General features: G+C 43.3%; 1 protein-coding gene across 2 annotated transcripts; it reads right to left on the reverse strand.

The window, feature by feature from the left end:
- Positions 1-7725: 7725 nt before the first annotated feature.
- TRNAU1AP (tRNA selenocysteine 1 associated protein 1) lies at positions 7726-23680 on the reverse strand. Of its 2 annotated transcripts, none has more exons than XM_060258161.1 (9): positions 23432-23680; positions 21825-21922; positions 17838-17937; positions 17072-17124; positions 16302-16433; positions 15645-15764; positions 12125-12287; positions 9981-10014; positions 7726-8271 (listed from the first exon to the last, which is right to left on the reverse strand). In XM_060258161.1, the coding sequence occupies exons 1-9, from the start codon at positions 23456-23458 to the stop codon at positions 8138-8140; spliced, it is 861 nt and encodes a 286-aa protein (XP_060114144.1). In that variant the 5' UTR covers positions 23459-23680; the 3' UTR covers positions 7726-8137. The 2 variants fall into 2 exon arrangements, with proteins under 2 accessions (XP_060114144.1, XP_060114143.1); XM_060258160.1 differs by having other exon boundaries at positions 7726-8289; positions 23432-23653.
- Between the last annotated feature and the right edge of the window lie 4295 nt (positions 23681-27975).

Below are 27975 nucleotides of genomic sequence, written 5' to 3' on the forward strand. Positions count from 1 at the left end.
CCCCGCCTTCCTTCCTCCCCCATTGGCCGAGGGTGACGCCACTCAGAGGCGGGGCTTCTGGCCGTACCTGAAGGCCCATTGATTCTCCGGAGATGTCATTCAGGAGTTTGAGGAGGGGCCCTGTCGGGCGTTGTGGGAAGAAGCCGGAGAGGGAGGCGGGAGGGCAGGCGCTGACGTCACCAGGAGGGCGTCTGTCCGGGGTTGCGTAAGGCACTGTTCGAAGGTTGTCCTCGCGAGAAGAGAGTTGAACCATAGAGAAGGGAATAAAGTTTGAGTCCAGTGTGGCACCTTTGAGACCAGAAAGTTTTGTTCATATGAAGATATAAATTTATACCTTTTATAAAACTTTGTTGGCCTTAAAGGTGCCACGGGTCTTAAAGTTTGTTCAGCTGCCACAAACCAACACGACTACCCACCTGGATCTATCTCAGGGTTGCCAAGTCCAATTAAAGAAATATCTGGGGACTTTGGGGGTGGAGCCAGGAGACATTAGGGGTGGAGCCAAGATCAAGGCCGTGACAAGCATAATTGAACTCCAAAGGGAGTTCTGGCCATCACATTTAAAGGGGCGGCACACCTTTTCAAGGATAGGGGCACCTTCTTTGGGGGCTCATAGAATTGGACCCCCTGGTCCAATCTTTTTGAAACTTGGTGGGTATTTTGGGGAGAGGCACTAGATGCTATACTAAAAACTTGGTGCATCTACCACAAAAAACAGCCCCTCCAGAGCCCCAGATACCCGTGGATCAATTCTCCATGATTTTCTATGGGAATAAATCTCCATAGGAATAACAGAGTTCCCAGCAGACATTTCCCTCCCCTCCTCCCGCTTTCTGACGACCCTGAAGCAGGGGGAGGGCCTCCAAACCGGGGGATCCCCTGCCGCCACCTGGGGATTGGCAGCTAGGGTTGCCAAGTCCAATTTAAGAAATACCTGGGGACTTTGGGGGTGGAGCCAGGAGACATTAAGGGCGGAGCCAAGATCAAGGCTGTGACAAGCATAATTGAACCCTGAAGGGAGTTCTGGCCATCACATTCAAAGGTACGGCACACCTTTTCAATGTCTTCCTTCCATAGGAAATAATGAAGGATAGGGGCACCTTCTTTTGGGGCTCATAGAATTGGACCCCCTGGTCCAATCTTTTTGAAACGTGGAGGATATTTTGGGGAGAGGCACTAGATGCTGTACTGAAAATTTGGTGCCTCTACCTCAAAAAACAGCCCCCCCAGAGCCCCAGATACCCGCAGATCAATTCTCTATTATTTTCTATGAGAATAAATCTCCGTAGGGAATAATACAGTTCCCAGCAGACATTTCCCTCCCCTCCCCCTGCTTTCTGATGACCCTGAAGCGGGGGGAGGGCCTCCAAACCAGGGGATCCCCTGCTCCCACCTGGGGATTGGCAACCCTATTGGCAGCCCTAATCTATCTTCATAGAGAAGGGAAAGATAGAAGGGCATGGCAGCCATCCTGTTTTATATAGCGCCACCAAGAAAAAAACAACAACTGTTTTTAAGTATTATGCAGTTTTAAGCTTGAAAATTAAGTAAAATTGCCAAAGATTTTCTGTTTCTTGGCTCAGTCGTCAAATAAAAGGGAGAATGCAACCAAGAAATCAGGAGACTGAGAAGGATAGCACTTGAAAAGATCCTGAAGTGTAAGCGAGTGTTGTTGGAACTAAGATCAAAATAACTCATATTGTGGTATTCTCCATTACTATGTGTGGATAAGAAAGCTGGACAGTGAAGAAAGTTGACAGGAAGAGAATTCATTTAAAATGTGTGGGAAGAGAGTTTTACACATACCACACACAAGAAAAGACAAATAATTGGGGTTTAGAACAAATTAAGCCAAAATTCTCCCTAGAAACTAAAATGACTACACACTTAGGCCACGGAACTTTAGTCCTACAACAAGATGAGAATCACTGGAAAAGACTAATGCTAAGAAAAGTGGAAGGCAGCAAGAAAAGAGGAAGATCCAACATGAGATGGATTACCTCAATCAAGGAAGACATGGCTTGTCCGCAAGACCCAAGTCTCTGGAATGCCAGCCTCAAGGCAGGGCCTGGGGATCTCCTGCAATTATAGCTGATATCCAGACTACAGAGATCAGTTTCCCTGGAGAGAATAGATCCAGTGGAGTTAGTCATATTGGTCTGTTGCTGCAAAACATTAAATAGTCCAGTAGCACTATTAAGACGAACAGATTTTATTGTAGCATAAGCTTTCGAGAAACACAACTCTCTTCACTAGATGCATGGAGGTAGGTCTAGGCTGTACATACCCTCCATGCATCTGGTGAAGAGAGCTATGTTTCTTAAAAGCTTATGCTACAATAAAATCTGTTAGTCTTAATGGTGCTACTGGACTCTTTACTATCTTGGAGAAAAATGACTGCTTTGGAGAGTGGACGCTATGGCATTGTGTTCCTCCAAAGACCAGGCGTGATTGTGGAACCTTTATGCAGATAAGAGTTTGAGGACTAATGACTGATGTTCTCTGAAGGCCAAAAAGACTGCTGGAGGAAACAGAGTGATAGTGATCCAAGCAAATTATCATCTAATACTTAGTTTTGCAAGTCTTGATGTCTTGAAAATGGAGAGTTCCCTTCTAGAAAGGCCCCTGAAAGTCAATTATGAAGTCAAAACCTTTTATTCCTCTCATATCCATTTATGCTCCAAAACATCTCTTCCCCAAAGCAAAGACACAGGCTTTGTTTTCCTGTGTTTCATTAGAGGTGCCCAGAAGTCATCACCTTTGGGTCTGCAGGGAATGTCCATTCATAACCCCATCACAGGAGGTGCTTGGCCTGGACTAGGGTTGCCAGCTCTGGGTTGGAATATAATGCCAGTCATAAGAGAAAATAAGAGAAGCCATGTTGGATCAGGCCAATGGCCCATCCAGTCCAACACTGTCACACAGTGGCAAAAAAAAAGCACCATCAGAAGGTCCATCAGTGAGTCCAACTTCCAAAATACCCTTTTTCTACAGGTGAACTGATTTCCTCATCTAGGGATTAATTGTAGTAGCTTTGGGTCTCCAGGTGCCACCTGAAGGTTGGCAACCATAGCTTGGACCCTCCTTGGCCTTTTTTTTTTTGTCCCCAATAACAGTCATTTTCAGATTGGTTCCACTTCTCATTGCAGCTGTTTTGTGGTGGTGCCTCCTATTCAAAATTCCAGAGATGTCCACCCACTCAATAACTGGACAAGTAGACAAGACAATCCAGTTATGAACTATTGCTATGGTTCGTGATTGCACAGTATTTGGCAATGGGCAGATGCAGGCCTAGTTTATCACTTTTTTGTAAAGGGTTTTGCCTATGATTTGGATGTACACTGAAGCATTCGCAAGAACAGCTGGCCAAGCCGAAGCAACATTTGTTGACATCTCCATTTCTACTGGAAACCTCCCCCCACCCCAATTCAAGCTCACTTGTTTCCTATGGAAAGCCAGTCTCTATGACCACAACAATGAAATTAAGACTCAAGGAAAGACCCTTCTGGGACACGGACACCATCTTCTCAACAACCCACACTGCTGGGTTCTTTTTTTTTGTTTTGTATTTTTATGTGCATGTGTTGGCACCTGGAAGTCATGGTGACTGACCCCTACTGGGGGCATAGAGGATATGCCTCTCAGCTCTGGTATTCCAAGGTTTCCCATCCAAACACTTGCCAGTTGACCCTGCTTAGCTTCTGAGATTCGGCTTGCCTGAGCTATTACCCTAGATACCCTCTGGCAAATGCTTTTGTTTGCAAACAGAGAAAACAGGAAATTATGCTAAAGTCCTTTGGATTGCACCACTGGGTGCTTCTGTGAACCCATACATTGCAACAGAACAATGGGCTGGATCCAAACTCTATTGATAATTTCCTTCAATTCCCCCTTCTCTCCTGTCAGTCCTCAGGCTCTCCTTCCACCCCCCACCCCCTGCCCCAGCAGCATTTTGTGGCCAGCTATAGAAGTGAGGAGGCAGGAAAGTTTCATCTGGATCCAATTCAGAGTACAGAGCAAGTTTACAGAATAAGGAATTGGCCCCATACAGAAGCAGCCAAACAGCACAACCGCAAATGGAACATTATGTCCCACTTCATGTGCTCATCCCTTTATTCCCCTTTTTTTCCCACTCTCCTTCCCATTGTTTTTTCATTTGCTGACTTTAATAACAGTAGTTCAATACATAGTTACTTATGTCATCTAGAATGAATGTTAACAATGAATTTATATTTGTGCAGATTAATCGACTGAGAAGCATAATATATGGAACATAAAAATGGTCAGGGGAAGAAGACTAAAGAGTTAAATCCTACTTATTTGAGGAATGACTTTCCTAAGATGGCTACAAATCAAAACTCCTAGCTTCGTATTCACATCCATAAAGTTTATTAGCCTATTTTATTAGAGAGAATTTTGCTGGATCCACAGACTTATAATTGTGCTGTGAAGTCACAACAGACTCATGGCAACCACAGGACCATAGGAGTTTTCAAGGCAAGAGGAGCAGTAGTAGTCTTCAGTTGCTTTCCTCTGCATAGCAACCCATCTTCCTTGGTGATCTATCATCCAAGTATTGACTGTGGCCAGCCCTTCTTAGCTTCCAAACTCTGGACAACACTAGGTAAGGCTAGGCAGTCCTAACCAGAATAGCCTAGGGTAGGCTACCCCAATCTTGTCAGATCTTGGAAACCAAGCAGGGGCGGCCTAGGTTAGAATTAGGATGGGAGACCACCAAGGAAGTCCAGGGTAGCAATGCAGAGGTAGGCAATGGCAAGCCACCTCTGTATGTCTCTTGCCTTAGGGTGCCATAAGTTGGCTGTGACTTGACAGCACTTCCCATCAGGCTAGGCTTGGCGCAGCTGGGGTCCATAGACTTCCAAGGCAAGGCAATTTAAAAAAAAGAAAAAAAGAGCAGGCACAGAAAATTATCTATGTACAGACCAACTTTAATTCAGGCTGTGGGTGTTCTGCAAAACTGCATTCGCTTAAAGAAATAACAGGAACTGATACAGAACCTTACTTTAAAAAGTTTCTAGTTCCTAAAGAAACACAGATTTGAAAGCAACTAGGGAATATCTAGCTTCAAAACAGAGGAACAGGCCAGAGAGGCTGCCAGAGCAGACGTGGGGGGGGGGGGGGGAAGGCCTTTTAAGAGAAGGAAAACAAAAAAAAATGCTATTAAAGAAATTGCAGGAATTCAGCATTTTTGTACAACTTTTTAAATAGCAAGGAGTACACACAACACAACTATGGTTTGAACTAGGGAAGCCTATTATTTCACACCCCTAGCCATGGGTAAGGTCATGGGAACAGTTCACTGCATATTGTGTGCAGTTCCCCCCTTCCCTCAGAAGCACCACTGCTGATTCAGCTGTCTTTGGCCTAGTGCAATACTTCTTTTTGAAGAACGTCCACCAGTCACAGAAAACAGGAACCTGGCTTCCTTGTTCAGCTCAGCGCACCACCTTCTGGTTGCATGGTCACTTCAAAATCAGAAACTGTTGGCTTGCTTGGAGTTTTCTGAATTTCAAGACTGCCCTTCACACCTGAGTTTGTTTGAACCTCCTCTGTCCAGACACAGATTTATGGCCACCAGAGCCAGCTGTTACCTGAGTGCACAACTCTTACATCATCTTGCATGAACCTAAGTGGGGGGCTTAGTCTTCCCCCAATACTAGTATAGATCTTATTCGTGCAGGTCCCATGATTCTCACCATAGCCTTTTGGTTGCTCAAAACTGGACATACACACAATTTTTTCACCAGCAGAAAAGCTAACTGGATTTGACTGTATGAATGCATTTCTTATTGCAATGCTAGATCCAAGTCCAGTAATGCCTTAACAAGATTCCCAAGGTATACTTTTGAGAGTCAAGGCTCCCTTGGCCAGATATAAGTAGGAGTGCCTAATATCCCAGTCAGAAGGTGAGAGGGGTTTTGCAAAGGGAGTTGGTATGCAAAAGCACAATACAAAATGTAACCAGTTTGATTCAAACAGGAAAAATGCTTGGCTACTTTTATCTGGTGATTTGACAGTCCTATTTTTCTGATGATCCCAGGGTGTAAGATTTTGACTCTTTAAGTCAAAGACTCTTTAAGTCTTTAAGATGCTACTGGACTTGAATCTTGCTCTTCTAGTGCAGACCAGTACACCTACCCACCTGACAGTTTACGCAATGCTGTTTTGCCAAAACTTTCCTGAACTCCTAAATATAAAAAAAGATGCTATTTATCATAAACATCTCACCAATGGAACAGGAGACAGCTGTGCTCAGAGACATTTGACTCCCCAACAGGGAATACAGTGAGAGACTTTTCCAGGATCCCTCTTCTGAGGACATTAGTCCACTATACTACAAAAGTATCTGGGTTACTGTCTCTTATGATTTAGAAATCAATTGAGCGCTGAAAAGCTCACTGAGGCAACAGGTACTACGGACAAACTAAGGCGCATTCACAATCCCCACCATTTTCCATGGACAGAAAGGAATGTTTCAACATTGAGCACTCTTGATTCTGGAACAGGCAAGTGACATGACTGGTCATTGCTGTGGCACACAAACTCTCCCCCTCCCTCCAATGTCAATGACAGGGAAAAGCCTGCTCCCACTTTGTCACCCCCCTGCTTTCTCTTCCCAGATCGTATTTGCAAAAGCAGTAAGCCTTCCTCCAGTTTCTACACTTCTGTGGCCTGGTGACAGTAAAAAGACACACTGGAAAGATGCAAAAGGACAACCCACGGAAGGTGCTAATGGACTTTGGCAATGCCCCTTCCTTTGCTGGTATTTGGAAGAGTGTGAGACATGCACTCCAGTCTCTCATTTACCTGAATCATTCAAAACTCAGCCTGTAAGTGGCCATTTCTGTAAACAAGTTTAAGCACACATACCTTGATTTGAAAAGCAGCCAGAAGATCAAGATGAAGGGGGGGAGGAATGGCTCAGAGACAGAGCACACAATCCACATGCAGAAGGATACAGGTTCAATTCTCTGCCACCTTCCAATTAAAAAGAATCTCAAATGCTTTTACATAATGGTCTCCCTGGGATCCTGAACAACTATGGCAGTCAGCATAGTCAATTAAGAGCAAAATGGACCAAAAGACTTAGTATGTAGTATGAAGGGTTGTGAACCCTGCACTGAACAGAGCACATGCTTTGCAGACAGGCATTCCCCAGGCAGGACAACCCACTGAAGTATTAGGGATTGCCCCTTCTCAGCTCAAAGCTCTGCAGCACTGTTGTCAGCATGGTATACTGGCTAAAATGCCCAACTAGAATCAGGGAGATTCAAGCTCAAATCTTCACTGACACAGAAGCTTGCTTGAAGGCGGTCACACACAATCTGCCTAACCTACCTCACAGGGCTGTTGTGAGGATAGAGAACAATGTAAGTCACTTTGGACCCTCACTGGGGATATACGCAGGGTATAAGGGAAGTAAATAAACAGAGCAGATAATATTGACTGTTCTAGATAGACCAGTAAAGTTGACATAGTTAAAGGCAGCTTCTTATATCGTATGTTCACCAAACGAAAGTCACCCCCTGCACCTGGTAAAGAAGACTGACTCCTTCTCCAGCACAACCATGATGCATTAATAGCTTCAACCTATTAACATCCAACACAAAGAAGGCTGAACACACCCCACGACATTTCTTCTCATAACTTTCTTTGCCTTGTAATCCCATCTAAGCAACAAGCGGATACCACAATCACCCTACCTACAGTGGAAAAGATAATTTTTTTATTGTACACCGAAGTAAAAGTTTTCCCACATCATCATCTTCCCCCACCCCTCTCTTAAAGTTCATAAATTACAACTCCAACAAATGTTAAGTTTGCTCTGAGACCAAAAACAAAAACCCCAAACACCCCCCTAAAAAAAAAACCCAAAACAAAACTAAGTGTCTTTAGTTCTAAATTTTCATCATGAATGAAAGCGTGACCACAACGCTCCTCCGTCACTCGCCATGTCCAGGAAGTGCCACGGGACTTCCTCTGTACTACTCTGGAGCCGGGGGATGCAGAGGAAAGGGAGGCCAACCCTTTCACAGCGGCTGGCTCCACACATTTGGCAGAGGCCCTGGGCACGCTGGCTTGTTGCTCGGAGACGGCGCATCTGCAATGCAGGCCCTTACACGGCTTGGATCTCTGAAGAGACACTGTCCAAAGGCTGCCAGTGGCATTCTATCAAGGCGTCGTAGAGCTCCTCGCTCTGTTCCATGAACTGTTTGTTGGCTTCGCTCACGTCCATCTGGGGCATCGGATCTGGAAGTGGAAAGAAGCCTACATGAGTGAATCTCGGGTGGCCACAAACAGCAGTCTCAACTAAACAGATCTAGAGAGGGAATCTCAGCGCCCTTTTAAAATGTACTTCGTTTATACCGTCTTTCACCCCAACGGGGGACTCAAAGCAGCATAAGTCTTTCTTCCTTTTATCCCCACCTGTAAGGCAGGTTAGGCTGAGAGTGTGGGTGGCCCAAGGTCATTCAGCAAGCTGCCACAGCACACTGGGGCTTTGAACCCAGGGTCTCCCAGATCCTAGTCTGACATGTTACTCACTACACCTACTGGCACATTGAAGCATTCTGACAAAAGGAGTTCCTGTCAACTGTTACGGAGATACTTTAAAACCCTTTTTTTAGATCCAAGGAGTCCAGTTGTATTGCCCAATTCATCTCTTAATGCCTAACAATTCAGTTGTGTTGCCCAGTCAAAATGCTTTCAACACAAAACATTTTGTCGTGTCTATCACCAGTTTCTTCAGTCATGCTTACATTACTGCATCTGATAGTTCTTCAAATTTGAGATTTTTTGTTCCCCCAAAGAGAATGCAAGGATAAATCATAATGATAATGATTTATATTTATAAATTGTCCAGTCCCTGCTTCTGCAGGACACCAGGTAATGTACAACATATGTAAAACCATAACAGAATAAAACCAATTAAAAGCAAGTTACAGAACAGTATAGTATTCTGATGGTGAGTAATAAATAACCTCAATTCTGACTGCTAGCTACATTCATGGATGGGGTGAGAAGGAAGAGGGCAAAAAGAGGGAATAATAAAGAAAAGTGCCAGGCATCATTGAATGCATCATTTGCTGCAATCACACATACTAAATAATGCACTTCTGATGAACTTTCCAACTGGATTTTATTGTGGAAAGTGGATTGAAAGTGCATTATTTCGTAGTTGTGATCACAGCCATCGTTGCAACTGACAAGGCAGGAGATGAGCAGAGGTGGTTTTGCCATTGCCTACCTCTGCATAACAACCTTGGTGGTCTCCCATCCAAGTACTAACTGTGGACAACATAGCTTAGCTACTAGTCTGGGCTATTCAGGATGCCTACCATGAAGTTAAAAATTGGCAAGTAAGTGAGAAGATCATGAATGCCAGTGTGCATCAAATTCCTGCAAGCTCACTGTTAGGCATTAAGAGAATACCAGCCTCCCTCAACAGCGCCATCCTAAGCAGGGCTGCACCCTTCTAAGTCCCTTGAAATCAACAGGCAACGAGTGCAAATATGCTCACCCTGGCACTTTGAGAGTGCAAAGTCTTTGGGGGGTGGGGCAAAGTACAGAGAAAAGGGGATGCACCAAATCCAGCTGAGGACTGAACATATGCCACACTCGATCCCAGGGGATCCCTACAGATGTCCCAGCGGGATTCCTATAGATAACTGTATTATTATAGCAAAGGGTCGTTTTGTAGAAAAGTAGGTGGTGGAGCCCATCCAGGGATTCTTATGCAGCTGCACCTACTATTCAAAGGACAAGGTGGGAAGGAGGAGGTGGAATTCTCAGAAAGGTTCAGCAGCTGTGCTCCTGTGAGCTCCCACTAAATCCAAGGCCTGATTATAGCATTCTGCTACTCTAGAATGACTCTGGAGTGCACTGTGCTTCCTTTAGGGGGTTAAGCAGACAATGGCCAAGTGCTATTTCTAATACAGAATTAAAATAAGCAAACCTACCTTCTAACGCATCTTCACCAACCTCTTCGTAGGTCTGCAAGAATGAGAATGACAAAGTGGTGAAGGAATCCGAAGAGACTGCTGCAGGACTGCTGTATGGCACATTAGGTGTCATTTACCATCTGTATATATCTTGCAGAATTGGCTACCACTACAGGCAACTGATAAGGAGGTTCTTTTCCACTGGGCAAGTCTCCCTCCCCATAAGAGAGAAGCCTCTTTGTTAGGGGTGCGTGTTTGGCATAAACTGAACCAAATAAATACTCAAAAACTACCTTACTGATGTTTTTCGGGTACTAATTCAGCCGAATACAGATCAAAGGATCTGAATTGGCTACCGATATACCTGAGCTCAAATAAAAGCCAATTTTTTTGCTTTTATTTGGGTTAGCTATATACCAAGGAGAGGGTCAGCTGGGGAGGCAGGAGGTGAGTTTCCACCTTGTCTGGTGTGCTCCTTAAGAGACCTCTTCGCCACACACAGATCTTGTGGCAGCTTCTCCTGTCTGGCAGTCTGCATGCTGAAAAAAATTGGCAATCCTGAATATTTCCTGTCTCAACATCCTGGGATTCAGAAATATCAGGGAATACTGATATTTTTCAGGTTCAGCATACCCAAACCCGAAAAATACCAATTTTTTGTGTGCACACCCCAGTTCCTTGCATCTGACACACGCATCCAGCTCTTTAGCACTGTTAATACTGTTCATATTTTTATTATGTACACTATAGTGGTATGGAGAAGAGTCCCGTGGCACAGAGTGGTAAAGCTGCAGTAGAAGCTCTCTGCTCATAACCTGAGTTCGATTCCGGCAGAAGCTGGGTTCAGGGAGCTGGCGCAAGGTCGACTCAGCCTCCACCCTTCCGAGGTTGGTAAAATGAGTCCCCAACTTGCTGGGGTCAGAAGTGTAGATGACTGGGGAAGGCAATGGCAAACCACCCCGTAAAAATTCTGCTGTGAAAACACTGTGATGTGACGTCACCCCAGAGTCGGAAATGACTGGTGCTTTTACCTTTTTTATAGTGGTATGGGCTGTCAGCCCAGTTTGGGGGGAGGCAAGACAAACTGTTTCTATAGCACACTTCTAACCAATGGTCTTTGAAGCAAACTACTTAAAATTTCAAAAGCTGTCCGAACGATCGTCACCCATGAATTAATAGCAAAAGCAGAGACAGCTGAATTTGCAAACAGCATTCACACAAATAATACTCCTCTTCTAATTGGTTTAGGGGAACAGCCTTGTTAATTCTATTGTCTACATCTCCCCCACCTCAGGAGGGTGTACATCATTCTATGTTCCTCCACTGTGCCCTCAAAACGAGGTAACATGGTGCAAGGGAGCTGCCTCTGGCCCAGGCAGAAGATGCATCCTCCAAGCTGGGACAGACTGCAGTCACAGTACCATACATCAAGAACTCGGAAGCTTAAAAAGAAAGATGGTGGCAACCATGTGGCCAATGGGTTGCCGGGTCTCCCCCTGGCCACTGGCAGGAGTTGAGGGGGTGGGGTTGCCAAATCCAGGCTGGAAAATGCCTGGAGATATGGGGATGGAGCCTAGGGAGGACGAGGACCTCTGAGGAGTACAATGCCATAAAATCTACCCCCCAAAGCATCCATTTTCTTCAGGGGAACTGATCTCTGAAGTCTGGAGATGAGCTGTAATTCCATGGGATTCTGAGGTCCCACCTGGAGGCTGGCATCCCCATATCATGTATGGGGAGATTAAGGTGTGCTGGGGCCAGTGGCACAAGAGAAGGTTGCAGGCATGACTTGTGCCCAGCGCAGCCACCAGTCAAGGCAAAGGCAAATCCCTGAGATGCTGCCAGCATCACCGGCGTCTTGCTTGCTCCAAGGATGCCCGGCAAAGTACAAACCTCATCTCTCTTCCCTTTTGGTTTGCCAGCACTTTGGGACCTACCCCTGCTCTAGCAAAAGATTCTGTGGACTACAGGAGGTGTTCTTCAGATGCACGTGGGGTGGATATTTGCATCTGATGAAGTGGGCTTCAGTCCGCAGGAGCTTACACTAGAGTAAACACTTGCTAGCCTTGCAAGTCACAACAAGGTTCCTGTTTATTCCTCCCTAACTGTAACTATTCTGAACAATTTTTCAACATTCGCGCATGTGTTTTACTCCACCTCACCTGCATGGTATTTTGCGTGTAGCCATACTGTGGATAGCTGTAGCTGTAACTGCCTGTGTTCTGGTCATACCCCCAGTGGGCGTAATAATTCTGATAGTGCTGGTAGTACTGGTTGTAGTTATAGTTGTACATCTGATTGTATTCGACTGTTTTTAGCCGGTTACTGTGGGAAGAAGGAAAAAAATAACAAACTTACTAGAGTGCATAAGGGGAGAGAACAAATGAATAAAAAACCCCCCAGAGAAGCAATATGATTTAATCCATAACAAGATCTTGGGGATATAGTGTTGGAATGAGGATTTTGAAAACATTCATGTTTATCATCATTGATTTCATACAAAAGAAATGACCAGCTCTCCAACTGTCTCTGCCCTTCTGGCCAACCCAATTCTTAGCCTTCTTTCTCTCCCAACTTTCTGCCAGTAACATACCCTCTTCCCCATTTTTCCTTCTTGCGTGATTCTCCCCATTCTCTACAGTCTCCCTTCACACTGGTTCCTTGTTTCCATTAACATAGCTCCACGTTCCTTTTTTAATCTCAGCTTTTTACTACCGGTACTTGGGGGTAGTCAAATGAAATTGACTGATGGTAGGCCTGAAGACCAAAGAAATGACATGTAACTGAGAGTCAGTGTGGTGCAGCGGTTTGTGTGTCAGACTAAGACCTGGGTTCAAATTCTGGGAACAAAAAATGTCCTAGACAGATAACGTATGGCATTCACTGCTGTAAGATGTGTTGAAGAGCTAATGGCTTAGTTTACTTACAGGTCTCAGCCAGGACGGAGTTACAGAACCTCCACATTCAGAGGCAGTATCATTCAGAATAGTTGTTATTTAGAGGTAGGGGTAGAGAGGAGACGAAAAGACAGCAGGGCCTTGATTTTCCAGCCATGGTTATTGGCTTCCTGGGAGCACTTGATCAGAAAAAGGACACTGGAGAACATGTACCCTTTGCTGATTGAGGATTCTTATTACCTACCCTTTTGCCAGTGTCAGCTGTTCTGGACCCCCCCCCCCACATCTGCCCACCCCACCTAAAAAGAGTACCCTTCCAACCTTTCCTTGCCTGCCCATATATCTCCTCCTGTCTCTTGGCCAAATTGAGCTTCCATATGCCTTCCTGAAAAATGTTATCTCCTTTGTTTTTTAAACCCTGCTCCTTGGCATAACTGCTCATGAGGTAATTCGAAGAACAAAACTGCAATAGGGAAGTCACAAAATACGAAAGAATAGAGAATAAGAAAATCTTATACTTAATGGATGGGCAGATTCATATGGCAGCAAATGGCCCTTTTAAACGCCTTGCTTCCAGGACCAACAGCTTTATAGCTAAGAAACTTCACTGTGTTTTTATACTTTACACTTTAAACTCTAGTCCTCCAAGAGCTCATAGTAGCATACAGTTAAATTCTTTACTTCATTTATATGCTACCTTTCTCCTTGACAGAGACCAAAGGAGCTTACATGGTTCTCTTTGCCTCTCCGATTTATCCTCACAACAACCCTGTGAGGTAGATTAAACTGAGAGAGAATGATCAACCCCAGGTCACCCAGAGAGCTTCCATGAGAGTGGGGATTTGAACCTGGATCTCTCAGATCCTAGACTGGCATCCTCTTAAACCACTGGCAAATGGCATAATAAGCATCTGTGCTCTTCCTACACCATTACAACATCTTACTCCACCAGGCTTGGGAGAAGAGAAAATGGAATCTGTTGGCAGGGTATAGCACTTTTTAAGGCAATTGTATCTTTTACAAAACGTTTTCCATACGGAGTGCAATGAATACAGTCTCTTTCACTGATTTCTGTACCAGAGATTCAGTGGGACTAATGAGATTTTTTTGTAACACCTGGCTCAGAATCAGTATCTGCCGATATAACCACTTCAAGGCAGCAAAAAGGCTCCTTAGCAACTCCCCCTGGAGCTGCATTGGCACGTTTCTTGGTCCTCTTTAATTGTGCTTCATAATAAGCCGAGTGAGTTCAGCCTGCTACAGCACCCGAGGGAAAGAAACAGGAGAAAGTTTTGTGGCACGACCCAGGAAGGCGTTCCCACAGCTGAACAACAGTTTGCTGCCCTGGAAACGTTGACGTGGTCTCCCAAGAACCAAGTCTGCAACCCAACACAAAAAGCCGGACACTGAGGTTTTGTTCAGACACAATAAACCATGGCTTATATACTGCGGTTTTCTCAAATTCCAATATCCAAACAGAGAAGGTTCAAGAATTGCTGTTGGTTGGTCAGCACCAAGCTGGGATTTCAAACGGGTTTGTTGCTGTTTGTTAAACATAATTTATTGGGGCACAGAAATCTCACAGTTTAATTAATTTATTTCGATGCCTACACCCTGGCTTCTCTCTCCAAAGCCCCCATTTGTCCACACAATGATCCTGTGGGATAGGTTAGGCTGAGGGAGATTGACTGGTCCAAGGCCACTCAGCAAACTTCCATGGCACAGTGGGGATTTGAACCCAGGTCTCCCAGATACTAGTCTGACACTCCAAGCACCACAATACACCAGAATTTGCTTAACAGTACCCTTGCCCTTGGCTAGCCACAAAGACAACTGCATTTTGAGTCTGCCCTCCCTCCCATTAAGGTGGGAGAAGAAGCTTGAAGCAGACAAATCTGGTTTTATGGCTTATGATGTAGCTTGTCTGGCAACAGCAACTTACTGGGATGTCTAAATGTAACTTAGTGCTAGAGAGTTTTCATCAGCTTCAGAGCCACTCTGCCATCTTCTTTGGAAGATCTCATCCCTATGTTTTGTTCCCATAAGCCAGGAACAATGCTCCCTCTAAGCTGTGGAGTTCTATGAGCAAAAATTCTACTTTGTGAGCTACTGGCATTAAAGTTGTGAGATATTGCATAAATTAGTTTGCCCTGGGGCCATTTTTCCTGAGTTATGACAAAATTGCGTGAGCCAGAGGCTAAAAAACCGTGAGCTAGAGCAAACATTACTCAGCTTAGATGGAACACTACTCATGGGTCCCCAACCTTTTCAAGCCTTTGTACACATTGGGAATTCTGAACACAGGATGATGGGCACAAAATGTTAGGGAGTGAAGTTAAGCATAATTTTAAGTAATAGCAAATCTTCACATTCCAATCTGAAGCTCTGCTTAATAGAACACTTGTTAAAAAATAAACATATTGTTTAAAAAAACATTATTGAACATTCACAGCTTACCTTCAGGCAAATAGTGAATATTCTTGAACTATGTCAGTGACTATTGCCCATCCAACTTTTAAAAAATCTGCACAGTCAATCAGAACCCCTGCTGGGTAAAAACTCCACCCGCTTTCTAAAAACACTTGACAGGCACCAGGAAAGGTGTTGGTGGGAGCCATGGTGCCTACAAGCTCCATGTTGGAGACCCCTGCCTTAGGTAATGACACTCAATTTCAGCACAAATCACTAAAATTTACTTATTACCTATATCCTGCCTTTCAAAAAACAAAAGAAGAAGTCCAGAGCAGCATCCATGTACTTAATATTCATATCTTAACACACTTACGCTTTAGGTATGGCAACGCTCAAGCGAATCGGTTTGGAACCAAGACCCACAGCACCCTGGCACTCTACCAGTGCCCTTTTCTGTTCCAATTCATCTGAGAATTTCACAAAACCATAGCCCCTGGTCAAAAGTCAGAAAGTCAGAAACAGTACATTAAAGAAAAGAGTAACAAATCTTCTTAAAAGATAAATACAAATTCAAGAAAAAATTCCAGCAATCTCAAGAAGACCCACCCTGGGTAGCTAAGAATCCATGCTCTAATTGGAGGACCCTTCAACTGAAAAAAGAAAAACAAAAGATTCTGCTGTGAAGCAGGCTTCACACTTATACATGGGAAAAGTGGCGTCAAGTTAAAGTCAAATGAGGGGGGACAGAAAAGAAAGAGTGACAGACTTTCAATTTTTAAACAATCTTCAAGGACTACGATTGTAGGCCCACTACATCCAGAGGGCAGTTTGTGTAAGTTTCAAGGAGATCTGCAGAATCCAGTGCCATTTATTTATTACTATATTTATCTCTCACTCACACACACAAAACATATGGATTGCACCAGCACTGTAAATTATAGTTACATCTTTCTAGATCTCATTTTTCTTTACCAGCCTCCCCTCTCCCTCCCATCAACTCAATCATCAAGGGCCAAAGCAGAACACTTACTTAGAAACACCTGTTTGGTCTACAACAACTTTGCCACCCCTGCATGAGGGGTACACTTTAACGAAGAACTCATATATCATCCCATCGTCCACATCCGGGGAAAGATCTCCCACAAACAGTGAATATTCTGGGCTAGAGGAAAAAGGACTATAGGTCAGAGAATCGTAACCGAAGACAATGTGGGGATTCGTTACAGAAACAGTATGGAACTTCCCCTCTGAATCAAGACCATACATACTTCTTACAGTCAGAATCTGTGAGCCTGGGCAAATCTGTTGGATCCAAGCTAGCAATGTACTTGCTGCAACACTCACCCTTCCACCAGAGGATTACAGGCAACCTACCAGACAGCACCACACTTCTGGTAACCACTTTAATGCAAATAACAAACACTTGTGTAGTTGTCACAATGCTGGAATAGACCAGAGGGACCCCAATTTAAGTCCCCGCTCTGTGTATGACCTTGGGCCTGTTTCTCTCAACCAAACCTACTTCCCAGCCCTGAGAAAATTACCCTAGTTAAGTAAAGGGAAGATAAGGGTGGTTTTTTTCAGGTGTACTGTCAAGAAAATGGGTTGTCTTAAATTCACATACAAGTTAATCTTTTATACAACAAAACTTTCTCCTGTACAACTTTTTTTTTGGCAGGGAGGGGCTTAACTTACATTCAAAGTCATTTCCCGTTTGAGAAAACAAGCATGTAAACACCAGCCCTTCAAGGACTTAGCAGGGATAAAAACATAACATACAGATAATAGCATCTGGTTTACCTGTTATCTGGCTGCTTTCCATATGTTGCGTAGTTTAATTTAAATCGCTTTGTCTGAAATAGAAAAAAAGGCAGAATTGGTATGCCAGCCCTCCCACTCAGTATATTCCTATATTCCCATATATCAAATATGTATCAGATGTCAGGATGTACAATTAAATTTAAACATCAAAATGTAAATTAAAACCACATAAAATCCAAGTGCTAAAGTATCTTTTCTGCCTGTTTTATGGTCGCTTCTGATCTAGGATATGTTTTATAAATCTCCGCATGCAAATCAGAGGCTCTGCCACAGAGCCATTACCCCTTCCTGTGAAATGTGTTCTCTCATAAGCACATCACAATTATTCTGGACTCTGACTAGTACCACAGCTCCATACAGCCATTATTATCATCCTCAAACTAAGTGGGGAGCTGAAGCCAAGAGAAATCGATTAGCCAAATGCTATTCAGCAAGATTATGGCAAGTCTCCCTATGAGTTTGCATACATGATACTCTTTTTAGTACCCCAGACCATCATGGCACCTACTGTGGGGGGGGGGGGGGCTCATCACAATATTTTCAACGGATGGGGAGTTTCAAAGTTTCTAGATTTTATTTAGATGCAACTGCTCCAGCTATCCCAGCTGTAACAAAGATTTGTTAGTTTTCTTTCTTGTTCATTCATGCCATTCCACAAACATGATCCTGTACAGAACTCAACAGGACTTACTCCCAAGTGTGCAGAGGATTTGTGCCCTGCACCTCAATAATTCAATTTACTTACAGGTGTGGCACCAGGAAGAGGTTTGCCGTTGATTTTATGTAAACACTTTTCAGCAGTGGCTAGATCAGCAAATTCCACGAAGCAATAGCCTGCTGGAATCCTGAAAACAGAGAAACATCTTGTAAGATTCAGGCTTAGAATTGGATTAGGGATGAACAGCTGTAGTTGAGGTCTATCGATTTTAAGGCAGTCTTTACTGTATTTATTAGGATGTTTACAGCACTGTCCTTTAATTTTCTCATCAAATTTTATTAGTCTACTGCACTAATATATTTCACTGCACTCTTCTCAAATCTTGTAACCCTGCTTTAATGTCTACTGCATTTTTTATTGTATTGACTGCATGCATTATATTGTTTTTACTGCAATGTTTTCAGCTGTAATCTGCCTTGAGTCATAGCAAGAAAGGTAAATATAACAAGATAAACAGAATACTTTGGATGCAAAGAATGTGGCCAAAGGGACAATTTATTTTATTTTTATTTGATTTAATTTATATCCCGCCCTCCCCACCGAAGCAGGCTCAGGGTCAATTTAGAAGTTACCCAAACGCAAAGCCTCCTTTCCCCCCTTGCAACACATGATGATCAGGCTCAGAATGGCTCAGAATTTTGCTGTCTTGTCAGTTGTATTTGGAGATCAGGACAATCCAAATGTTGTTCTTTTGCCTTATTTGAATGTCAAATAAACCAGAAAGCCTTCGATTTCCATGGCATACACAATGAGAAAGAGCACCTGTGAGTGTTAGGACTTTCACCTGCGAGCATTAGTTTTTATTATGATAAGCCTTAATTTGCTCATGACATCTGAATATTGTCAACTTAAAGCTCTTGGAATTGACTTTTCAGTTTGCTGAGAGCTCCAATGTTACTGAGGAATTCTCAAAAAGCACGTTTCTTACAACCTTTGCCATCTAGAACCCATGGATGAAAAAAATCAGGATGTTCTGTGGGGAGCTGTAGACCAGGGTTCTCCAATATGGCACTCATGGGCACTTGTTAATACTTAACTGAAACCCATTAAGCTTTTCAGAAAGTGGATGGGTCCACTGTAAGGCAGGGCTTGTTACTGGCTCCCCTCGTTCAAATATTTTCCATGGCTCCACAGGAGATCAGGATTGGTAAGCACCCAGGCTTACCTTAGTCAATGTGTGGTTCCGTTCCCCCTTCTCTTTCCCCTTCAGCGATTTGTTTGCAAAGCAAGGAGGGAGGTATTGTATTTGGCTCAATCTCCTGCAGCAGTCATTTTAAGTTTGGCCCCACCTCCCATGCTAGCAATTTTGGGGTGGTGCTTAGCACCTCCTCTGAAAATTCCAAAGGTGCCCCACAGGCTCAAACTGGTTCAGGACCCCCTGCTGTAGACAATGCAGACAACATATACTAAAAATTAAGTTGCTCAATTTACTTCTGCATGAAGCCAAGACACTATGCAGCAGCTTGGAAGAGATGCTAATAACACTTAATTAGAAGACCTGTTTGCATTCTGTAAGCCTGCATTGGCATAAAAATGTGTTTCACAAGAGCACAGCCAATCACCACTCCTTAATATGTGGAGACAAGCAGCTCCTGATATATTTTTGGGAACCCTGAGAAGTTTATCTATTTTGAGAATAAATTTAGCCTTCAAGGTTAGAAAGAAAAGGTGTTTTACAAAATAAGGTCTTCCTGTGGATCATTTAAAAAATATTCAAAGTAAACAAAACCAAGTCTTCTGGGCCACCTCATCTGAAACCTCACTCAGATGGATGATGACCAAGAAATGTTGATTCCATTTGGAATTAATCATTTGATCACACTGTGGTCTAACATTTCAAACACTGATTCATTCCATCTAATGCAGAAATTTAAGCTAATTTAAAATTGTTTACTATTGTGATTGTTAAAAATTCTAGGCAACCTAAAGCAACTAGCACGGTTACCTGCCTTGGTTTCTGAAGAAATATGTCCATGTAAATATTTTAACTAAAATAAATATCAACATATTTCAAGACAATGAACAGTTCTTTTGACCTTTGCCTCAGACCCTAAGTTAGCATGCCTCCTAAAAAAAGAAGTTAAACCTGGAATGCCTTTGGAACCTGTAACTTCTTCACACTACATTGGATCCTATGACTTCCATATGCCAACTCTTTCTTTGACAGAAAGAATTCCTTCACAAAAAAGTCTTTCTCCATCACAGGAAAACTTTGCAGAAGAGAGTAATAGGATCTGCTCACATGGATACAAAAGACTGGTCAATTTTGTAAATGTAGGCATAGTTATAATACAGGGGTGTATAAAGGTGGTCTCTGGTTTCATATGTAGGCTTTTAAGCTCCCACCAGCAATCTTTACACATTTCATTCAAAGGCCATCTGTAGTGACAGCCCACAAGGCATGGACATTTGTCACTGGGAGAAAATTCTGCTGTTTTGCAAAGAGCAAGTAAAAGTGCATCAGGGAGAGTGTTTGGATCTCACTCAAGGTGTTGCATTTGTATAGCATGATCTTGGCTCCTGCAGGTCTGATGGGAAGCAGCTGTTCACACCTACCTCTGATATCAGGAATATTGCAATGGAAATTAAAAGGTAGATCACTCCCTACACAAAGGCATTTTTGGCTTCATGTGGGTTTCGCAACATCTGTCCATAAGCATACCAACATAAGAACCCTGCTTCAGCATGTAGTCCAGCATCCTGTCTAATACAGCCCAAACAGTTGCACGGGAAGGCCAATAAAAGGCCTTCCCCAACTGTTGCCTCCTAAAATTGGTATTCAGAGGCTTACTGCCAGGGATTACAGAGACTTCAGTCACCACTACTAGTAGCCATTACGGAACCCATCCTTCATGAATGCATCTCACTCCTTTTTAAAGTCATCTGTGCTTGTAGCCATCACTACATCCTTTGGCAGTGAATTCCATATTTTAATTGCTTGTTGAGTAAAGAAGTACTTTTTTGTCTGCCCTGAATCTATTTCTATCAACTTCTTATATTTTGGGAGAGGAAGAAAAAAGAAAAAGTTATCCCCATATGGTCTCTCTGTCTCATGCATAATTTTATAAACTCCTCACATCTCCCCTGCTCAGTCATCTTTTTTTGCTAAACTGAAAGTCCCAATCTTTTTAGCCTTTCCTTACAGAAAAAGTGCTCTAACCTTTCCATTGTCTTGGTTTATTAAGATAAACACTTACCTGTCAACTGATTAGGATACCCAACCCTACAACCAAAAAGTATCATGTGCCTTTGAAATACATTTCTTGCACCCAAGCATCCACACACTGTCATATACAGAGATACAAAGGCTTGTACAAAATTGGGAGGAAAATCCCAACCCATTCCTGACCTTCCCTTCACCCCAGCATGGGAAAATTAGAAATTTTGGGAGGACTGAAAAAAATAGCATGAAATATTTTCTGTTTCAGAATAAACACAATGCTTTTTAAAGACGCGTTTTTATTCATAGAAAATTACTTCTATGGAATTCTTTATGTACAAGAATCAACAGCATTAGATAATCATAATTCTTGTGTATACCTAAACAACACTCAGATCTAAGATGCATTCTTGCATCTAGACCAGAGAATTCTGCCTCTTTAAGAGGTGAATAGCATCCCACTTTTTTGCTTGGGGATTGCCCAGCTTTTGTCCTCTGGTGACCTTTAAAACTAAGGAACGTGTGTTTTGGTAGTATTTCTTACAGAAAGTTGGGGGACTTTCTCTAATATTAGGTTAAAGTTGCAGTTTTGCTTGTAGAAAATGCAAGGCACTTATAGTTTTACATTTCAAAAATACACCAAATAGTACAACTGCATATGCTAAATTAACAACAGTAAGTTTTAAGTTGTTAAAACAATAATAGACGTTTGAGTATAATGTAAAAAGTAGTATTATATATATTTCATTCCCCCCACAATTTTTTTTTACTTTAACCCATGGCTTCAGCAGTTCTTGAAGACATTATATCTCTAATTAAAAGGACAGCAGATACAAATACAAAGTCGTCAATACCCTGTCAATCTATTTCGAATGATTTTGACGCTCAGAACCAGCTCCCCCATAGTGGCGAAGGCTCTTGAAATGAAGTTCTCATCCATATATGGCTCCAGCTAAAGAAAAATAAATGAACAAGACAGGAAAAGATTACAGAGCAAAGTAAAGAAAGTTGTACCGTTACAACAGCTAGGCTCATTTAAAAGTAGCTGGTGGTATTAAATGCTCAGGCACCAGTGTCTAAAAAGGCACATATGGGTACACCTGTTGAACTCTGCCAAAGTTTGACTCTTTGAAGATGACTGGAAAGGCAGGGCTGAAAAGTTGGATGAACTACAGAGGCCTGGCACTCCCAAGCACTGCAAACTTGGCTGCGGGGCTAAGTAGAAAAGAGAAGATATAACAGCAGTGGAAAGCATGAGATTTCTGTAGTTTCTGGCAAAACTGGAACCCACAAGTTACAGCAAAGCTACTCCTATCTAAGCCCACTGAAATCTACTGTATAGATAGGATATGGCTCATCACTGTCTTGCCTTCACAACAAGCTTGTGAGCTAGGCCAAGATGAACCAGAACACGTGGCCCAATATTACCTGGTGAAATTCATGGTTGATTGGGAGGCTGAACACCAATCTCTCAAATCCTAGTCCTACATTCTGACAATTAGGCAACACCATCTTTCCTGGCCGATATAAAAAGTTCCACTAAGTACAGCACCCTTTCTCCACATCCTAGCCAAGTCCATGCTTCCAGGAGAATTCCAGAAGTGCCACTGGGTTAGTCTGCAGCAGCAAAAACTAACATAAGGCCAGGGGCAACTTAGAATTCCAGCATGAACTTTCACAAGTCAGCACTCACTTTTTCAGGTGTGTGAAAAGTACTTAGTACACTCATAACATATTTATACCAGTCAACAGCAAAGTGGGAGGAAGAGATGCTAAAAGGCCAGTTCAAAACAACAATCAACAGGAACATCTGACAATATGAACTCGGTCTCACAAAAGCAACTGTTAACACATCACTAACGTAACTTTTGCTATTTAACAAAGGGGGAAAGAATCAAGTAGGTGAGCCTGATAGAGAAAGGAATAAACGCAGGGGATAAAGACAACCGACCGCATGGCAACACTGAACACTAAGAAGCAGTGTTCCCTCTAAGCCGAGTTAGCGTGAGCTAGCTCACAGATTTTTAGCCTCCAGTTCACGCATTTTTGTCTTAGCTCAGGACGGATGACCCCAGAGCACACTAATTTATGCAGTAGCTCACAACTTTAATGCCAGTAGTTCACAAAGTAGTTTTTGCTCACAAGACTCTGCAGCTTAGAGGGAGCATGCTCAGAAGGTAAACTGCTTCTGCACCTGGTGGCTCCACTCCCTCCCTCTTAACTCACAGCATCAAAACTACACTCAAGCCCTCTTTCAGAAGCCATCTTGTGGCAGGGAATTCCGCCAGCCAACCAATCCTACTTGCCCTGAGAGGGGGTCGGAAGAAAAAGCACAAGCGCTGCCCCCAACTGACCCTCCGCATCCCAGGCAAATAGCCCCGGATGTTACCAGGCCGTGCCCAGCCGCGTGCGTACGGGGAGAGGGAGTCCCTACCACCGCCTCCCTCGGCCACACACTCACGTCGCCCATCCACAGGCTGGCGGCCATGCTTCTCCCGCGGCCCAGGGCGGCTGAGGGGCGACGGGGAGGCCTCCCTGCTCAGCCCCGCCGCCGCCTCTTCCGCCTTGTCCTCACGAGGTTCTCCAGCGCCGCGGCCTGCTTGGGCTGCCCTCCGGCGCTCACTCTCTTCGGAGGCAGCCGCTTCCCCGCCACCACCGCCGGACACAGGGAGAGGGTAACCTCGGCTAGAGGGAGGACTCGATGGCGCCCATAGTGGCCCCTGCCGGTGGGGAGGAGCAACGGCAGCCTGAGGCGGGACGGGGGGGAAGGAAAATGGCGGGGGGGGGGAAGAGAGGATAACGGCGGGAAAACGGGAAACTGGCAGGAGGGAGAAAAAGGTTCGTTGCAGTGGCACCTTTCAGATCAACAGCGTTTGATTCTGGGTAGAAGTTTTCGTGTCCATGAGCACTTCTTCAGGGCGGAAGAGAAAGAAAGGGAAGGAAATTGACAGAAGGGGAAGAGAAGAAATGATAGAAAGCAGGAGATAAAAGAGCGGAGGAAAAGAAGCGGGAAAAGAAAGAATGTCGGAAGGCTGAAGAAAAAAGATGACAAAAGGAACAAAAAAGAAAAGCCATAGAAGAGAAAGGAAGGAAGAAAAAATGATAGGAGGGGAAGAAAAGAAACAATGGTAGAAAATAGAAGAATGGAAGAGGTCAATACAAATGGTAGAAGGAAAGAAAGCAAAGGGCAGAAAAAGAAAGATGACAGAAGGAACAAAAAAGAAAAAAAATGACAGAAGAGGAAGAAAGGAAGAAAAATTGACTGAAGGGGAAGAAATGAAAGAATGACAGGAAAGAAAAGGATGGAAGAAAAGGCAAGAAAAATGGCAGAAGGAAAGAAAGAAAAGGCTGATGGAAAGAAGTAAAGCTGGCAGAAGGAGCGAAGAAAGAAAGATTCACAGGTGCACTGGAATGAGGTGGTGGATGCTGAGGTGATAGAATGGACAGCACCACTTGAGAATTCAGGACAGGGTTTACATATTTTTCAAGTAATTTCCCTCAACCACCGCACACAGAGATTAATAATTCTCTGTAAGTCAAAATCTAACCCAACATGCAAAAGGCTAAAATAGAATGTTTCTCCAGAATGTGCAGTTTTAGGGAATTTATACACAAGGGAGCATGACCCCTCCACCTGCCATCTGACATGGTGCAGGGCATTCCACCACCTTGAATATAGTGTTAACTGTATTCCACCACACATGTAAACCAGGCTAAAGTTCTGGCTTGATGCTGCAGTCATCCAAGTGTGTGAATGAACATGAGTTTCCTCATAGGGAAAGTACTGTGTGGAGAGGATATGTGTACAGTCCAACAGCACCTTTAAGGACTAGAACCTTTATTCCAGCATAAGCTTTTGATTACTTGGGGTGAAGTTATTGGACTGTATGTCCTAGCTTTCCTTCCTGAATAACCCTTTCAAATATCTACAGTGATCCATAGTGTTGACAGTGAGAAAATGGCAAATGAACAAGCAGTAATGAATGACAAGAATATAAAAACTACATGGAATTTTAAGGGTAGGGGAGAACTTTCCCAGAAATCCTTTGCTTGCATTCCCCCTCCCAAAATCTATAAAGCTAATTTTCTCATATGTACTTCAATTAGGGTTGCCAGCTTCCAGGTGGGGCCTGGAGATCTCCCAGAATTACAATCATTCTCCAGGATTTTCCAGTTTCCCTGGCTGCTTTGGAGGGTGGACTCTACAGCATCATATACCAATGAGGTCTCATCCCTCCCCAAATCCCACCCTCCCCAGACTGCACCTCCAAAATCTCCAGGTATTTTCCAACTCCAAGTTGGCAACCCTGTTACTTCACCCAGCTTGCTTCCAGCCCCACTGCTGAGTAGACAACAGTTTTCCAACCCTGTCCTGGACATGGAGGTCTGAACCCTGGGAGAAGAACTCTTTGCTGCTGACTGCTGTTCCCATCACTCCTAACTGGAAGCAATCCCAATATATACCTGTAATGTATTTATTAGATTTTTTTTTAGCCTCTGTTCATCCAAAGGGTCTTGTGGTGCTTTACAACATTAAAACCAATAAGGTGAAAATAAATAACAATTAAAAATTACAGCACCGTTGGAGGTCACGGAAAGGGGGTGGAGGGAGGAGAAAAATGTAATGTATTGATACCAAGTTTTTAATAATAGATGAGTATTATTACAATATATTGCAGAATAATAAAAATTGTTTTAAAAAAACAATTACAAATTACAAATATTAAAATATGTACTGTCTACCTCCAGCACTGTGCCCAAGCCATTCCCTTATTCCTTTTGATCCGTCCCTCATTTTTATTTGCACCTTTGCCATGTTTCACTATGCTTCAATAGAGCCTAGTCAAGTCAATTGGCATTTGTGGCTCCAGTTACATCCAGTGGGTCTTCAGAGATCCCCCGTTGTTTCCACATGAGGCATTCTTGTCACCTGTTTTAGTACATCCCATTAAAATTTGCAAGAGCCATGATGGCAGGATGCAATCTATGGAGTCTGAGGCAGTGTATCCTTGAATACCACTAGCTTGGGACAAATCACAGAGAGAGACTTTGGCTTCTGCACCTTTTTAATAGTCTTTCTAGGGGCATCTGATGAGCTACAGTGAGAAACAGGATGTGGGCGTAGATGGTCCTTTGGTCTGAGCCAGTGTGGCTCACATAGTGTTCTCATTGGAGGTGGAGAGTAGGGATAGCTTCTGTTCTGTGGATGTTGGTGCACACTTACAGAAGACGTAATTCAGGTGGACCTGAAAAGAGAGAGTTTTATTCAGAGAGTACGGTCAGGTTGACATCAAAAGCTCCTTGCTATCTGCCTTCCAGTAACTGGGAATCCTTGCTGTTTCCTTGCCTGTTCTACTGTCATAGCAGTAGGGGGAAGCACAAAATACAGAACCAAATGAATATAGACAACGAATTTCAGCACTGAATGAGATTCACCAAAACTGAAGGAATAATTCTTCTGAAACTTGTTTGAAAAGTAATATTTTGTATTTATGTATGTGTGTGTGTATATATATATATATATGCCTTTTTGAGATGTGATTGAATATGGTGGAGGGACCATGTGTGAAAATTAAAGAAAAATATTCTGTTAGATTTGCAGAACTGGGAGTCTGGGGAAGATCTGGGAATTGTATTGCATGTCTTTAATATGGATGGAAGATTTGCAGAAATGAAGGTGTGTACAATTCTTCATGCAGTGTGTTTATTCAAAAGAAAATTTCACTGACATTGAGGAGGCTTACTCCTAGGGTAGGGTTGCCAACTCCAGGCTGAGAAATTCCTGCTGATTTGGAGGTGGAGCCTGAGGAGGGTGGAGGTTGGAAAGGGGATGGACTTGGTGGGGTACAATGCCATAGACTCCACCCTCCAAAGCAGCCATTTTCTCCAGGGGAACTGATCTCTGTAGGCTTGATAAGAATTTTAGGAATTGTATTTTAATTACAAATGCAGTGTACGTAGAAGAAGAGATTACATGTATGCCTTTTATTTATTATCTAATTTACATATGCTAATATTTTCTGTATTATTATTCTTGTTAAAATAAACAAGAATATAGTTAAAGAATAACTAGAACAATTTTAAATAAAGTTCTTAAAAGACAACATTGAGTGACTCTTGGCTGGGATACAAACAATGTTCTCTCTAAATTGCAGAGTCTTGTGAGCAAAAATTCTATTTTGTGAGCTACTGGCATTAAAGTTGTGAGCTTCTGCATAAATTATTGTGCTCTGGGGCCATCCTTCCTGAGCTAAGACAAAAATGTGTGAGCTGGACGTTAAAAATCTATGAGCTAGATCACACTAACTCAGCTTAGAGGGAACTCTGGATACAAGGTTTTCCCCATTACTTGGATTAAATAAACTTCTGATCTTCCTTCAGTCAGAAGACTGGAAGGCTGAATGATCATTGAAGAAACCGATAATTCTTTACATAACCTTGTGGTTTAGGTGTTAATGCACTGCTTTTAAACAGTCAAAGAGACTTGTTTTCCATCTGCCTGTTCTATGTAAATGTCCCCTCGCAAGTGGGAAAACTATGTACCAAGGACGACCTGAGAGACTTCTGTTCAAATCCCTTCTGAGGCTGCGATCACACACACAATATAGTGTACTTTATTTTCAGTGCACTTTCCCACTGGATTTTACTGTGTGAACTGGCAAAATCCAGTTGGAAAGTGGATTGAAAGTACATTATTTAGTGTGTGTGATCACAGCCTGAATCTGTGAAGTGCACTTTGGAGTGACCTTGGGCCATTCTCTCAGCATCACCTACTGCACAGGGTTGATGTGAGAATAAAATGGAGGATGGGAAGTACCATGCATACTGCCCTGAGCTCCTTTGAAGAAGGGGAAGGTAAAAATTGATAGATTGATAGGATCGAGGCATTTTCTGTGGTGACACCCCATCTTCGGAACTCCCTGCCCTTAGAGTTGCCAACCTCCAGGTGGTGGCTGGATATCTCTTGGGATTACAACTGGTTTCCAGGTGATAGAGATCAGTTCA

Source organism: Heteronotia binoei, chromosome 17, assembly GCF_032191835.1.
Source record: "Heteronotia binoei isolate CCM8104 ecotype False Entrance Well chromosome 17, APGP_CSIRO_Hbin_v1, whole genome shotgun sequence".
Taxonomy (NCBI): domain Eukaryota; kingdom Metazoa; phylum Chordata; class Lepidosauria; order Squamata; family Gekkonidae; genus Heteronotia; species Heteronotia binoei.